Source organism: Pelophylax lessonae (genome assembly GCF_965119305.1).
Source record: "Pelophylax lessonae genome assembly, chromosome: 4".
In the NCBI taxonomy this organism is placed as follows: Eukaryota; Metazoa; Chordata; class Amphibia; order Anura; family Ranidae; genus Pelophylax; species Pelophylax lessonae.
The window spans coordinates 54,088,896-54,105,408 of record NC_138771.1 but is presented as its reverse complement, the minus strand read 5'-3'; the positions used below and the strand labels follow the sequence as shown (position 1 = coordinate 54,105,408).

The 16,513-nt window shown below is 44.9% G+C and overlaps 1 protein-coding gene across 1 annotated transcript in view; it reads right to left on the bottom strand.

Annotated features, from left to right (window-relative positions):
- Nucleotides 1–16,513, bottom strand: part of LOC309555225 (ras-related and estrogen-regulated growth inhibitor-like protein) — a 38,563-nt gene that overhangs the window by 15,962 nt on the left and 6,088 nt on the right. Inside the window, exons 2-3 of the mRNA XM_082257115.1 lie at nucleotides 11,444–11,497; nucleotides 8,075–8,151 (exon numbers count right to left, since the gene is read on the bottom strand). Of these exons, the coding sequence (XP_082113241.1) occupies nucleotides 8,075–8,151; nucleotides 11,444–11,497 (131 nt within the window). The remainder of the gene's footprint in view (nucleotides 1–8,074; nucleotides 8,152–11,443; nucleotides 11,498–16,513) is intronic.

The window sequence follows — 16,513 nt, the reverse complement described above, 5'->3', positions numbered from 1 at the left end:
AATTTCCCTCCCTAGTTCCGCTCCCATGCAGCATTGCTGCTGCAGGGAACGGAACTAGAAAGTCATCAGACGGACGGACGAGCGGCGGAGATCTCGGCTGGCGGTCACAGCAATGAGAGATCATCGCTGGATCGCCAGGAGAAGGTAAGAGACACCGCTGCGCTCTCTGCACATCTACCCCGAGCGTGACTCGGGGATACCGATCCTAGCCTAAAAAATCCACCTGGAGTCACGCTCGGGGATACCGCCAGGGAGGTTAAAGTGGAGTTCCGGCCACAAAATCGACATAGTCAATTTTGGGCCATCCGCTTCCTATTTGTCACCTGAAAAAGAAATGGGTAGTTACGATTTTTTTTTTTTTTTTTTACTTACCTTGTAATTGCAGAAAAATATACTCACCTTTCTTCCACTTCCTCCCTCGGCCGCGCGGCCCGCGCTGTCACTTCCGCTTTGCAATGATTCCTGGGAGCTGAACGTCATCGCTCCCAGGAATCAATGCGCCTGCACCGGCCCCGACGTCAGTTCCGGTTCAGGTGCGTCATACCTTGCTAAACAGCTTCTGGGCATGCCCAGAAGCTGTGCAGGGATGACGCTGCGGCCCCGGAAGTGATGGCGGGGCTGGCGCAGTGCATCGTGGGAGCAAAGAGGACGGAAGAGGATGCATAAGAGATGGCAGCGCTGGAGAAGAAATTTTAAAAGTGAGTATTTCTTCTAAAAGGTAAGTGCGAACCGGGACAGATCAGAGGCTATCCATTGTGGAATGTATTAGCTCTGACTGTCCTGGGGGTATGTTCACTGAAATTTTTTTTTTGTGGCCGGAACTCCGCTTTAATGCGATTAATTAGTGCAAAATAAATTATAATAAAAAGTATCTGAGACTTCCTGAAGACGATCATTATCGAAATGCATTGTGGTCCATACACCCGGAAATACTGAGAACCAGCGACGTCACTTCCGCATATCGCTTGGAACGCACGCCGTCCGCTGCCATGCTACAAAGGCTGCACAATTCTTATACTGATTAACGCAGAGGGATACAATATCCAAAGAAACATCTACCCTGACTAGCAAAGAGCGCCTTCACTGAGTGCCAGGTGGGCACACTTAAATGTAAGCGGCCATTCTTTTATCTTTTAGATTATTTTACTTTAATAAAAACGTTATTACACTATATTCTGGCTTCCCATTATCTCTATGTCAATACACTTGCCTGAGGCCACCACCATAGGATCGGGAGATAAGGAAAAGTGTGGAAAAGGTATTTTTCCCAGAGGCATTATCCAGTCCCTAAAGTCTGATAGCCTGAGGAGAGTTTCATGTGAAGGAGACAGGAGGAGGATTGATCCATACTAAACACGGATCAAAGGCTCCATAGGTCTTTGCGACCTGAAGAGATCTGGTAAGCAGGATTGTTTACCACATTATCACAATCAAGCACGAGGTGGAGAACTGAAATTGGAGAAATATTTATTTTTTTATATTTTTTTCATATGCTTTATGTATAATAAGAATACATGGACTATTAATCACTACTTTGCACAATATATTGTTTAAATTGATTTTTTGGGCACTAATCTCTGTCACTTTTTCATTGCACATCCATTGCGATATCACTGAGTAGAGATACTTTTTATTATAATTTATTTTGCACTAATTAATCGCATTAACAGTGATGAGGTAGATTTTATTTATAGTTTGGTGATTGCAATTTGATTACTACAGTATTAGAGCTATACATTGGCCAGCCTAGAGCCATATAAATCACATACCCAGTTACCCAGTGCACAGTAGGGCTGCACGATATTGGAAAAAAAGTACATTGCGATATTTTTTTCCCCAACGATATATATTGCGATATTGAGAGAGCCATCAATCCAGGCTAAATACAGGGTTAAAACACACATATACTATACAACAAAATGCAGTATTGTGATGATGTGGAGGTCTTGTGAACTGATAACTTCCTATGCTCTCTTCCTCTGGGGACAGTTATCATTCAGCATTGTTCCTAGCTATCTCTATTGACTAATCCCCCCCCCCCCATGTTACAGAGAGGGGGAGGTGTTATATAGTCCTAACTCACTTCCTTCCTAGAGTGACAACGCTGATCCTCCTAGATACAGTACGGTTGTCACCCTAGGAATAGAAGTATGCTAGCAGGATGAGCAGGTGAAAATAAAGAAGAAAAATAAATTGTAAAAAAACAATTGTAGCCCCCCCCCCACCCCCCCCCCCACCTCTACAGACCGGTGAGCTGCAATAGGTTTCATTTCTGCACTTGAAGGGCTAACCCTTCACACAATCCCCACCCTCCCAATTCTCAAATTATTCCGAATTCCGAATCTAAATGGTAAACTGTGCGATTGTACGGCGAGAAGGTAAATCAGAATGACACGGTAAGACAGAAGAAATTGGAGGAGACAGACGGGGAGCCGGAGACAAATAGAAAAAGACATAAAAGTCTGGCACAGCGGAGAGGAGAACTTGAACCATCAGAAATCAGTTCCTGCCATTGGACGGGAAGATCTATAAGCAGAGAAATCGGGACTCACAGTTGTGGTAGAAGGTAGAAGAATACAGCCCAACAATGCCGACATCCGTCCCGCATGTTAAGTCCGTCCTGCAGCTCTCCTGACCGAGCGGTGAGTGCGGCACAGCGATCCAATCACGTCGTGAGTAGCAACACAGCGAACCAATCAGGTGTGCAGGCACGCGTGATTGGTTCCCTGTGCCGCTGCTCACGGCGCGCTGCTCACCGCTTAGTCAGGAGAGTTGCAGGACGGACATAACATGCGGGACGGTCGGGCTGTATTCTTCTACCTTCCTTCACTGTGAGTCCCCAATATCGGCTGATCCGGCGATGTGACTATCGCCCACTCCTGCAGCACGATATTCGATGTTACATCGAATATCGTTCAGCCCTAGTGCACAGAGTTTTTGTTATGGGATACACACCACTATTTTTTGATTGAATTATTGTGGGTTGCTCAAGGTCTGAAGGTCTGGGCCACAGTACAACATATGATCTATGTTGTCACTTTAGCCCCGTACACACGATAAGAAATTCGGCCGGGAAATTTCGTCCGACGACCGATCTGCCGATTTTCGGCTTGTTAGTATGGTGCTTCCGACAACCGACTCCGACTTTTCAGCCGAAAAAATTCTGGTGTGCAGGCTATATAATTTTTGTCGACCGTCAACGCACGTCCGATTTTCATCTCATTAGTACAGAGTTCGACGGGGAAAAATCTTATGAGCAAGACTAGGCATGCTCAGAGATGAAAGAACACATAGAAAGCAATCCAACACATGACATCACTTCTGAAGTAGAATTCTGTCGTACAGGAAAATTTGTGTGCAGTCTAGGCACATTCCAACCAACAGACATCACTCTGGACAAAAGACGGACGACCGGTCGGCGGAAATTCGTTGCGTGTGTACGAGGCTTAATATTCTCCCATACTAATACTACACAGTTTAAGCACACAGTGGTACTAGGAACACATATCTACCATACAAGAACACACCCATAAATACCAGCGTCTCCTCTATTTCATTTTATGCCAGTTTTATTTTGTGCTACACACAAAAATAAAAGGGGCAGCAGGTATTAATCTAACTCCAAAAAACAGAACCAGGCGCCTTTACTTACATTATTTCATGAGTTTAAACTCTAGCCCCTAGAGACAACTGAAACCTCTTTTTCCTCCCTGGGCTCATTGCGCCCTCCTCAGAGTCCTCCGTCATTTCCCATGCATCCACATAACACAATGGACATGCATCCACTCTTGGAGCAAGAAGTGTATAATAATGACTGGGATCATCCGGATAGGATGTTTGTTCCTTCGAAAAGGTTTTCATTGTTATATGCTATGGAGGATACATTTTCTAAGAGATGGAAAATTTCCACTGTGGATGCAGCCATTTCTTCGGTTAACAAGAATTTAACCTGCCCTGTGGATAATGCCCAGGTTTTTTAAAAATCCAGTGGATAAAAAGTTGGAATCTTTATTGAAAGCCTCCTTTGCGGTTGCAGGTTCTGCAGTACAACCAGCAGTGGCAGCCATAGGAGTGTGTCAGTCTTTGAAAGACCGCATAAAGCGAGTGGCCAAGACAGTTTCTTCTCAAGGAGAGTCTGTGGAAGATCTGTCAGATCTATCTCGCACTTTGTGTTTGGTAGTAGATGCTCTTACGGACTCCATAAGGCAAATGTCACGGTTTGCTCTAATGACACTGCATATGCGCAGAATCTTTTGTTTAAAGAGCTGGTCTGCGGAATTACCATGTCAAAAATTACTGGCTAGCTTCCCCTTTCAAGGAGAATGCCTTTTTGGTGATGATCTGGATAAGTATATCCAAAAGATCTGGGGGGGGGGGGGGGGAGTAAGTTGCTACCTGTAAAAAAAGGAAGAGCAGGCGTCCTTCCTTTAAGATCCCTAGCATTCATAATACCAGTGCTTCCAGTTCCAGGCAGTGGCGACGGCCTCAACCGTCTGTATCCAGACCCAAGCCTTCAAGGCAAAGTCAGAAAAAGCCCTGGGCCCAGAGATCAGCCAAGTCTTCCTCTAAGCCCTCTCAGTGAAGGGGCGACCCCACTCGCCTGGGTGGGGGAGAAGGCTCCTGCAGTTCTCAGGGGCATGGGTGGAGTTGGATTCAAGACAACTGGGTTGTCTCCACCATTTCACAGGGATACAAGCTGGAATTTTGGGTGTTCCCGCATGCTCGGTTTGTGAGGTCAAGTATGCCAACAGATCCCTTAAAAAAAAGATCTCTCTTTCAGGTATTGGACCAGCTGAGAGCTCAAAGGGTGATACCCGAGGTTCCAGAAAACGAAAGGTTCAAGGATTTTTACTCAAACCTATTTGTAATCCCCAAACCAAATGGGGATGTGAGACCTATATTGTATCTCAAGGCGCTGAATCAGTTTCTGAACGTTCGTTCTCTCCGTATGGAATCAATTTGTTCAGTCGTAGCCTCCCTGCAGGGAGAGGAATTTCTAGCATCCATAGACATCAAGGATGCATATCTTCATTATATTTCAGACCATTAAAAAAGGTTCCTTCGTTTTGCGATTGGAAACCATAATTTCCAGTTTGTGGCCCTGCCCTTCGGGTTGGCCACAACACAAATAGTGTTCACAAAGCACCTAGCTCCATTATTGGCTGTTCTAAGGTCCCGAGGGATATCAATACTAGGATATCTGGACGATTTATTACCAATAGATTGATCAGTGTCGGCTCTAAGCCAAACTATCCTTCAGACTGTACATTTTTTTAAATGTCTGGGTTGGATACTGAACTTAGCAAAGTCAGCATTTCAGCCATTCCAGCATTTGGAATATCTGGGGCTTCTTGTCGACACAGTGCAGGCAAAGATATTCTTGCTAGCAAGAAGGGTCTCAGACCTGAAGGGTCAGGTTAGGTCTATAGTAAGACGGAGCTATCCGTCTATATGTCTTTGCATGATGTTACTGGGGAAGATGGTGTCCACATTCGAGGCAATTCCCTATGCTCAATTCCATGCCAGACCCTTGCAGAACAACGTTTTGTCTGCGTGGAATGGAAAAATTCAGTCCTTGGATCGGTTCAAATCTCTGCTACCAAGAGTACGACAGTCTAAATTGGTGGTTGTTGACCAGAAATCTGGAGAAGGGAAAATCCTTTCTTCCAATGACCTGGAAGGTGGTGACTATGGATGCCAGTCTTTCCGGCTGGGGAGCAGTTCGGGAGGAAGCCACTGTGCAGGGGAAATGGTCTTGGGTGGAGAGTCATCTCCCCATCAATATTTTGGAAATTCGTGCATTCAGTCAGGCTCTAAAATTCTAGATGCCCAGACTTCGGGGTCACTCTGTCAGGGTGCAATCCGACAATGCCAAGGCCGTGGCTTATGTTAACCATCAAGGAGGCACAAGGAATTGATCAGCCCAGAAAGAGGTGGATATTATCCTGTCTTGAGCAGAGAAGTTTGTGCCATGCCTGACAACAGTGTTCATTCCAGGAATAGAGAACCGGCAGGCAGATTTTTTGAGCCGTCATCAGATGTTTCCGGGGGAATGGTCTTTACAACCCGAGATTTTTCAATTGATCTGCCTACCCTGGGGGGTCCCAGACATAGATCTGTTAGCATCCAGGTTCAGCAACAAATTGGAGAGATTTGTGTCCAGGACCAGGGATCCACTCGCAGTCGGAGTGGATGCTTTGGTGACTCCTTGGGAGGAGTATTCTCTGATTTATGCCTTTCCTCCAGTACAGCTGATATCACGTTTGTTGCGCAGGATCCAGCTGGAGGGGAAAACGGTATTTCTGGTAGCTCCGGCTTGGCCGAGGAGGATTTGGTGTACACAAATCGAGAGGTTGGCAGTGACGAGGCCCTGGGTCCTTCCACTGTGTCTGGACTTGCTCTCTTAAGGTCCGATATTCCACCCTGCTATACAGTCTCTAAATTTGACGGCTTGGCTATTGAAGCCTTAATCTTGGAAGAGCAGGGTGTGTCTGGCCCCGCAGTTCATACACTGATAAACGCCAAGAGGCCAGTCTCTAGAAATATTTATGACAGGGTCTGGAAATCCTACATTGCATCCCCGCACATATATAATCGCGAGAGTTCTATCCTTCCTGCAAGCAAGGGTAGATATGAAATTAGTCCTGAGCACGATTAAAGGGCAGATTTCAGCTTTATCATTTTTTTTTTCCAGGAACCGATCGCTTCCCATTCATTGGTTCAAACCTTCGTCCGGGGAATATTGCGTTTGCTTCCACCAGTGAAGCCACCGTTGTGTCCTTGGGACTTAAATTTGGTGTTGGCAGTTTTGCAAAAACAGCCTTTTGAACCTCTGGGGCAGGTTCCCCTGGTTCTTTTGACCAAGAAACTGGTATTTTTGATTGCGATAACTTCGGCTAGAAGGGTATCAGAACTAGCAGCTCTTTCTTGTAAAGAGCCATTCTTGATATTTTATCAAGATAGGGTGATTTTATGTCCTCACTCAGATTTTTTCCCCAAGGTGGTGTCCGACTTTCATTTGAATCAGGACATTATACTACCTTCTTTTTTTCCAGATCCTCACTCAGAGGAGGAAAGTTTATTGCAATCCCTTGATGTAATGCATGTACTTAAATTTTATTTACAGGAAACAGCTCAGATTCATAAGACCGAGAGCTTGTTTGTGCTGCCAGAAGGCCCTAGAAAGGGGTTGGCAGCATCTAAATCTACGATTTCCTGTTGGATTCGCCAGGTTATTACCCAGGCATATGGTTTAGTAGGAAAGGTTCAACCTTTTCCTGTAAAGGCGCATTCTACCAGAGGAGTAGGTGCCTCTTGGGCACATCGCCAAGGCTCTATGGCTCAGATTTGCAAGGCCACGACCTGGTCGTCGGTACATACATTCACTCGTTTCCATAGAATGGATGTTGGGACCCAAGAGGAGTCTGCTTTTGGCCACAGTGTACTGCAGGCGGTGGTGTAATCCTTCTGTTAAGGGTCAGATGGCTGTATTTTTTAGTGCCCCCCTCCCCTCAGATGCATTGCTTTAGGACACCCCATATTTTATGATTTATGGCTCTGTGCCCTTGATGTACGAATAGAAAATTTGATTTTGAATTCATACTTACCTGTAAAATCCATTTCTTGAAGTACATCACGGGACACAGAGGTCCCTCCCCTCTTCTATGGGGTATTTTATTGCTTGCTACAAAACTGAGGTACTTTCTGTATGGGAGGGGTTATATAGGGGGTCATCAATTCTGATTGGTTACCACCAGTGTCCTTTACCTATAGCTGGCTATATAACCCATATGTTATGATTTATGGCTCTGTGTCCAGTGATGTACTTCAAAAAATGGATTTTACAGGTAAGTATGAATTAAAAATCCCTTTTTTAATCAGTGTACATGGAGCCTAAGGATTAAAAATATTTATATGTTGATTGAGAGTTTAGATCCACCTTAATATGGGTCACTAAACTGGAAGGTGTGAGGACAAATAGGAGGAAAGATTTTCCCCTATGCAAAGTAAACTCCATAAATCTTCATAAGCTCACATTGTGGAAAATAGTAAGGTAAGCCGTTAAAAACCTCACCTTTGAGTATGGAAAATCCCAAATATTAAAGATAACTTCTTTTCCGTCCACCAAGACGTTGTGGCTATATATAGATTCTGCAAGAAGAAAACATTAGACCGGTCACAACAGTGCTCGCTCCGGGAATTAATATTGCACAAGTGTTTGGTTTGCATGAAAGCTTTCTTTGCGTGTTCAGGACAACTTGACTACATCAACATCCACCCAGCCACATCTGCTTCTGTTCATCCTAATAGCCTGCCTTTATTTCATTACGTCTATACGTAAGATTCCAAAGTGAAACTCAGACAAATTATGTTATCCTACAGTTTCTAAGTTAATTAGGCAGCTTCTTTAGTTCAGATGAGCTGCATGGTCTAAAAATAGTTTTATTATGACATTAGCTTCAACCAGGGGAACAATGGGTACAGTGCACTTCGTAATGACAATAATGGAGACATCAGTACAGAAGAAAATCTGCATCCCAATAGGTCTCTATAAAAGGATTTCTTCGTGGTGATCCTGTAGTAGCCAAAAAATTCCCATTCAAAAAAAGGAGAAAGGCTGGTGCTATGGAAGTCGGCTAAAACATTGTTAATTTTAGCATATGAACAACAGTCAAATAAAAACCCAACGCATTTCGGCCATCAGCCCTTAACCACTTTACGTCTGCCTGCGGTAATATTACTGCGGCAAAGTGGCTCGTTATCGTCTGACGACGTAGTACTACGTCGTCAGACACTTCCCTTTCTCGGCGGCGTGCGCGCGCCGCCGGAGGCTCGCTCCCGCTGTATTCAGTCACAGCGGGTGTCGGGCCAGGGGAGGAGCAGCGGCGATTGCCGCTGCTCTTCCCCGATCGTCAGGGATCTAGTGTGGAGTTCCGCCTGCTTGTGTAAACACAAGCGGGCGGATCTCCTAAGTGACAGGCAGGGTCAGATTGCAGGGTTCAGCATAGCTGAACCCTGGATCTGTCCTTGTGTCACATAGTCACCCCCTCCCCCCCCCACACGTCAGTAAGCACCAGGCATACATTAACCCCTCCCTCTCCAATAAAATTAACCCCTTCCCTGCCAGTGTCATTTTTACAGTAACAGTGCATATATAGCACTGATTACTGCAGTAATGTCACTGGTACCCCCAAAAGTGTCAAAAATGTCAGTCAAGGGTCCAATCTGTCCGCCGCAATGTCGCAGTCCCGCAAAAAAAAAAAATCGCAGATCGCCGCCATTACGCGTTAAAAAAAACCCACCAAAAATGGCAGAAATCTTTCCCTTTGTTAGTAAACGCAATAACTTTTGCGCAAACCAATCAAAATACGCTTATTGTGAATTTTTTCACCAAACATAGGTAGCAGAAAACAAATTGGCCAAAAATGTAAAAAAATTTTGATTTTTACATTTTTTGGGGGGGAATTTCATATAAAAAAAATGTGAAAAATATTGTTGTTTTTTCAAAATTTACGCTCTTTTTTTGTTTATAGCGCAAAAAGTAAAAATCGCACAGGTGATCAAATACCACCAAAAGAAAGCTCTGTTTGTGGGGAAAACAGGACATAAATTTTGTTTGGGTATGGCGTCGCACGACCACGCAATTGTCAGTTAAATTCGCACAGCGCCGAATCGCAAAAAGTGGCCCAGACGTAAGACAGCGAAATCCTCTAGTGGTAAAGTGGTTAATCAAGGTTATACTTTTTATTTGACATGCAAATTTTACCAGTGCAGTTCCAAAATTGGGGCATGCAGGACTTTGACGTGATGCGTTGGGCTTTGTTCCCCATTCAAAATGAATGTGAATTAGACAGGAATTGAGTGTGGATCCTGTGCGATTCATAGAGTGAACCGAGGCTTATGCAGCACACTGAACACAGGAAGATACAAGAACGTGTAACAATTTTAAACTGTTGCAACAGATACATTGTATTTTCTACAAACATCTCTCAAATATCAAAGTGTGTTTGCCCAATAGGAAGACAAAGGGGGTTTACAAAGGGTTATGCATGGTTATTTAAAATCTTTACCAAAAGGTTAACCTTTAATCCTGAAGGAACAATAAAAACACAATGCACTCATGTGCGTCAGTGGGAACTCTGATTTTATGGTGAGTACTGCAAACCAGGACAAGCAGAATGGATAAAAGCCATGTCCTGTTTTTACCTAAAGTGATTGTAAAATCTTGTTTTTTTGCTATAAAAATAACAAACATGTTATACTTACCTCCTCTGCAGTGGATTTGCACAGAGCAGCCCAGATCCTCCTCTTCTTGGGTCCCTCTTCTGTTATCCTGGCCCCTCCCTCCTGTCCAGTGCCCCCACAGCAAGCAGCTTGCTATGGGGGCACCCAAGCCGAGTCACAGATCCCTGTGTCCATTCAGACACCGAGCCCAACCTCGGCCTCGCCCCCTCTCTCTCCTGATTGGCTAGCTGACTTTGACTGACAGCAGCGGCAGCCAATGGCGCTGCTGCTGTGTCTCAGCCAACCAGGAGGGAGAATCTCAGGCAGGTGAGACACTCGTGGACATTGCTGGACAGAGAGGGACCTCAGCTAAGTATTGGGGGGGGGGGGGGGCTGAAGGAGGCTGCTGCACACAGAAGGTTTTTTATCTTAATACATAGAATGCAAAACGATAAAGAAAAAACCTTCTTCCTTTACAATCCCTTTAAGCAATGTCTAGGGGTTACGTGTGAATATTTGGCTTTAAAAAGAGAAGTATGGGAATATTCATACTTACCTAGCTGCTGCATCTGTCCCCCGGCACCTAAAGACTAAGAACCGAGCGATCAAACAGCACCGGTCACTTGGTTCTCACAGCTCCGTTAGCAGAGAGCTTGTGACTGTCAGTCTCCGGCTCGCTGCTCTGCCCCCTTCTCGCTCACTGGAGGGGGGCGGCTCAAGCTCTCAGCGGATCACTGAGTGGCTGAGCTGGGTGCCGGTCCAGGCATGTGGGCGGATCCCAACTCCATTGTCGCAATCTTGCCCGAGCCTGGACCGGCTTTGTGATGTCAGCCCACAGGGGGCTTCAGCCCACTGTCTGCTGAAAACGGGTCACAGGAGCACACTGCACTCCCGGGATCCACAGAAGTACAGCCAAACGAGCTTTGGCTATACTTCTTTGAAGATGAACTCCAAGAATTAGGCACAATGTACCCCTGTATTGGCCCTCTAGGCCCCTCCCCTGCACTACAAGGGTAAATGCCGATTTGGTCTAGAGGTGCAGGAATAAGGTGTAATACCATACTCCTTACTCTGGCAGAGTCCCTGCAGCTGTGCGACTTGGCTCTTCACATTTACATTTTTTCTGAAAAGGTGAACCCTTTAAAACAGTAAATATGTGATGGTCATAAAGACATCTAATAATGGTCTGGACTCAGATGTGTAAGGAATGTGTACTTACCGAGCTCTCCGTACTCTCCAATGAAGCGTCGTGTTAGAAAGCGAACTGTCAGTGCTGTAAGGAGGAGAATCAAAGTCCACATTAAAGTAAAAATATTACAGACAGAAGGTTGAAATCTCTGCTACACATGTAATTACTAATACAAAGAGATCAGGGTGTCACACTCCAGACATAATCCAATATGTTACTACATGTGGGTGTCGCTGTCCACAAGGGCTAAGGGCTCGTTCACCCTAGCAATGCACTCAGAAGAGCGACCTGCCTTCAAATTGCTCTTCACAGAGCATTTGACAGGCAGTGGGAAGGCATTGTTCACCTCATGGTATTTAACCCCGTGATCCCCAGAATAACACACTTTAACCATGTGCATTACACGTGCTTACAGAGTGGCCTAATTCACTTGAATGGGTCATATTTAGCCATTGAAAGCAATCGGGGGATATAATTCTTTCCATGATGTGAGTACATACCCTCGCTGCTGCCTCGCCAATATCTACCTCTAAATAAATAAATTTTGTCTTATTTATTACAGGTACTTATATAGCGCTGTCAATTTACGCAGTGCTTCACACACACACACACACACACACATACTGTATATATGTACACACACACTAATATATATATATATATATACACATATACACACACATATATATATATATATATTATATATATATATATATATATATATATATATATATACACACACACACATGCATATACTGTATATATGTACATACACACACATACATACATATACTGTATATATGTACATACACACACATACATACTGTATATATGTCCATACACACACACACACACCCACACACAGGGCTCGACAAACCTCAGGTGCTAGGTCGCATTGGCGACTAGAATTAGCGGCCTGGCTCCTGGGCTACACTGCGGCCCCCCACGCGGACTGAGATGCTGCGCTGGCCGGTAATTAAGGCCGCGGTTTTGCGGTCTACTGTAGGGAGACACTTCCATCGGGGAACTGGCTCCCTCTTGTGATGGCCAGAGCTGCAACAAGCAGTCACTGGCGGAGCTGAGATGGAAACAGTTTTTTTTATTTTCCCCCCATTAAAATTCATTTTTTATTATTTTTTATTCTCTCCCTGTCATGCCACAAAGCCGAAGGCCCCTTTCACAAGGGCTGTCGAATCAGGTCTGCCTGTGAATTTTTCAGGAGGACCTGATCAGACCCTCCAGTTTCCTCTATGGAGCAGAGGATGTCTGCTGACAACCGCCGCCATCCGATCCTGTCGGCTAAAAACAGACAGATGGTGGTCCTACATTCCATCCGTCCGACGGATCAAATCAGGTGGCATTGGATGGAAATGGACAGGCAGTCCATTTCCATCCGACTGCCCCATAGAGGAGAGCGGGACTGTGTCCATGTTTGCTCTGTGTAGCGGAGCTGACAAGACGGTCATCCTCCTGCTTAGCAGGGATTAGCAGAGAAATCCCCGCTGAGCAAGCGGATTCCACTTAGCGGAGGCGCACCTGTGAAAGGGGCCTAAGGTGGCATGAGATACTGGATCTCCTATCACCTCCAACTTGCTGAACTGTCCTTCCCTAGTGAGCCGCTGTCCATCACACCATCAAGCCAAGTACACACGGGTCAAATGCCAGGAAACATCTGCGGGTTCAATAAAAACTGACCGCCATTCGGCCCCTGTGTATGGCAGCCGGTCTGACAGAAGCCGACCATTCGGCATGCGCGAAAAAAAGACTGGCTCCTAACTTTTTTAGCTGGCTCCTAGATTTTGAGCAAATTTGTCAAGCCATTATATATATATATATATATATATATATATATATATATATATATATATATATATATATACACACACATATACACTACATACACACATACATACAGAGTATATTGTGCATTCAAATCAGTCCCTACCCTCAAGAAGCTTACAATCTAGGGTCCCAACTCACATTCATACATACACATACCAGGTCCAATTTACATAGGAGCCAATTAACCTACCAGCATGTCTTTGAAGTTGGGAAGAAACCCATGCAGGCACAAGGAGAACATGCAAACTCCAGGCAGGTAGTGCCGTTAGTGCCGTAGTTGGGATTCGAGCCAATGACACTAGTGCTGCTAGGTGAAAGTGCTATGAAGTAAGAAGGAATGACCGCACTTCCGATAAAGGTCAAAAATGGAGTATATTCCACATCAAACGAATGGCAAAATAAAACGTACACACTGTGAGTGCAGGAAAAAACGGTAGACGCGTTTCACGACTGGATGTGTCGCTTACTCATTACCAAGGTTAGTGCTAAGGTGAAAGTGCTAACCACTTAAGCCTCGTACACACGCAACGATTATCGTTCCGACCGATCGGCCGTCTTTTTGTCCAGTGTTGTGTTGGTTGAAATGTGCTCTAGACTGCACACGAATTTTCTCGGCCAACAAAAACCAACTGCAGAAGTGATGTCATGTTCTGGTTTACTTTCCGTGTGTTTTTTCTTCTCTGAGCATGCCCAGTCTTGCTCATCTGATTTTTGTCTGCCAAAATCTGCCAAAATCTGTACTGACTGACGGAAAATTGGCCGTTCTGTATTTTATAGCATGCACGCCAGATTTTGTTCGGCCGAAAAGTCGCAGTCGGTTGTCAGAAGCATCATATCAACAAGCCGAAAATCGGCCGATCGGACGTTGGCCGAAAATTCATGGCCAACAATCGCTGCGTGTGTACGAGGCATTAGCTACCATGCTGCCCAACTTTTCTTCTTTCATCTTTTTGTGACCAGCAGTCATTGACATTGATATGTACAGACCAAATTTAGAAGCCTCGATATGCATCAGTTTACCGTGTCTGGTCTGATTAGTCAGGGAAACGCTGAACAGATCTCTGCTGAATCGGAGCAGAAACTGAACACAGATGGCATTTTTGTGATATCTAGATTTTTTTTTGCAATGTTTTTGGGACAAACCTAGATCTATACAATAATAAATAAATACCAAAACAAACAAAAAAATAAATAAAATGGGCAGACTCGATGGACCACTTCTTTTTTTTCCGTCACTTTTCTACGTTTCTGTTTAAAACCCAGTCCAATATTAGATCCATGGGTGGCCGGATGATTTAATCATCAGATTACACTTGATTACCTCCGATTCGTCACATTTATGTTGTAAAAAATGGAAAAGGATGCAGACATTTTCCTTTTTTCTTTTTTTTTGGACCTGGGTCATCCTATGTAACAGGACACAAGTCCATTTACTGTACATCAGGCTGCCCATAATCGGACATGGACCTTCTGATGAGGTCTGCCCGAAAACTGGAAAGCTGTCCATACACTATAAAATAGAATTGTACAATATCCTTAGATTTACCAACACTATGTAATATGCAGACCAAATAAAACAATACTTCTATTTAGTACCCAACCAGGCAAGACCATAGCTGATGGTGATCTAAAGGAGATTGTACAGTGTATGGTCACCTTATGACCAAGTTGGCAATCATACAGTTGGGTCTGAAAAATAGGAACACACGTAGGTGCACATTTCTGGTTTTTAAACATTGAGGGCGGCTTTACCCTGCCCCGGTGTGGTCCCACTGCTCTTTGGCCAAAGCACAGCTAATCCGCGGGTTTTGTGTGGGTTTGCTGTGCTTTCCCATAGATCTCTATGAGGTTCTGGGGTTTTGCTGCACCGAAGATGCAGCATGCAGGAGTTATAGCATGCTTTCTGAAACCGCCAACCAAAAGCGCAGGACCTCATGGAAGTCTATGGGAAAGTGCAGCTAACCAGCATGAAAACCGCAGGTTAGCAGTGCCTTAGCGGATGAGCAGCGGATCAATGTGGGGCCGCCCTAATGGCACATAAAGCATATCTAATCCCAAGAATAAAAATGTAATACATTGCAGTAGGGTTGCACCAATACCGTTTTTTTACCCGCAAGTAAAATTACCGATACTCATACACAAGTACTCGCTGATACTGAGTCCCGATACCTTTGCGATGCGTTTTGAACCCATACAAAGTGAATAGGCTTGAATCGCACTGCAAAGAATTGAATGCGATTTGAACAGGAATGTGGTGCTATTCCTGTCCGGATCGCATGCAGTTTCCCGCACCACTCCTGTGTGAACTCAAGCTGAAGTCACTATGACAAGAATGGGTTCACACAGGAGCGGTGCAGGAAACTGCATGCGATTCATGCGAGTGCCCGGCTGCCCTGGGTACTGTGGTATTATGTGAAGTTCGTGGGCACCACAAGGAGATTGGGGGGAGAAGATATGTGTTAAGAAGGGGATTTTGGGGGGGCAGGGGGTAAGAATTGTTTTAAGAGGGGTCCTTTAAAGAGGTGTGCTAGGAGTGGTGATTTGGAAGGATTTGTGTTGAGTGGGGAGATGGGGGAAAAGGATTTATAATAGGGTGTGGAATCTGTGCTAGAAATGGTAATATGGCGTGGGGGGGTCTGTGCTAGAGGCGAAATTTTTGGGGAGGGGGATTTGTGCTACTAGAAAGTATTGGGGGAAATTTTTTCTAGTAGGAGAAATTTGAGGGGGGGGGGGATTTAGGGATTGTGCTGGGAGCATATGTGTCATTAAAGGATTTTAGCTTAAGCATGCAGATTAGCGCTCAGTTTTTTTTTTTGGGAGGAGAGGATTTTTGCTCGTACATCTTTTGGGGAGGGGGGGGGGGGGTGTTGCAATTTGGCATGTTTGCCCTGGGCTGTAGATGACCTCTAGATGCCACTGGCTCCGCATTCCTGTTCAAATCGCATGCAATTCTTTGCAGTGCATTCTGAGCCCATTCATTTTGTATGGGCACAAATCGCACCGCAAATGTATCAGTTTCAGGTGTCGCAGCATTTGCCCGAGTCCAAGTACTTGTACAAATGCTTAGTATCGGCACATATATTGGGGCAACCCTATAATGCAGCTAACTGCGCCCTAAGATGTGGTGGTTTGTTTTATTTGTAGACTAAGTACCGGATCACAGCAGAGCGCACACGTTTTTGCGCATTCCATCTTTAACAGCCCATTCATTTTAATGAGCTGCCACACGCAGGGGAACACACAAAAAGTATGGCAGGC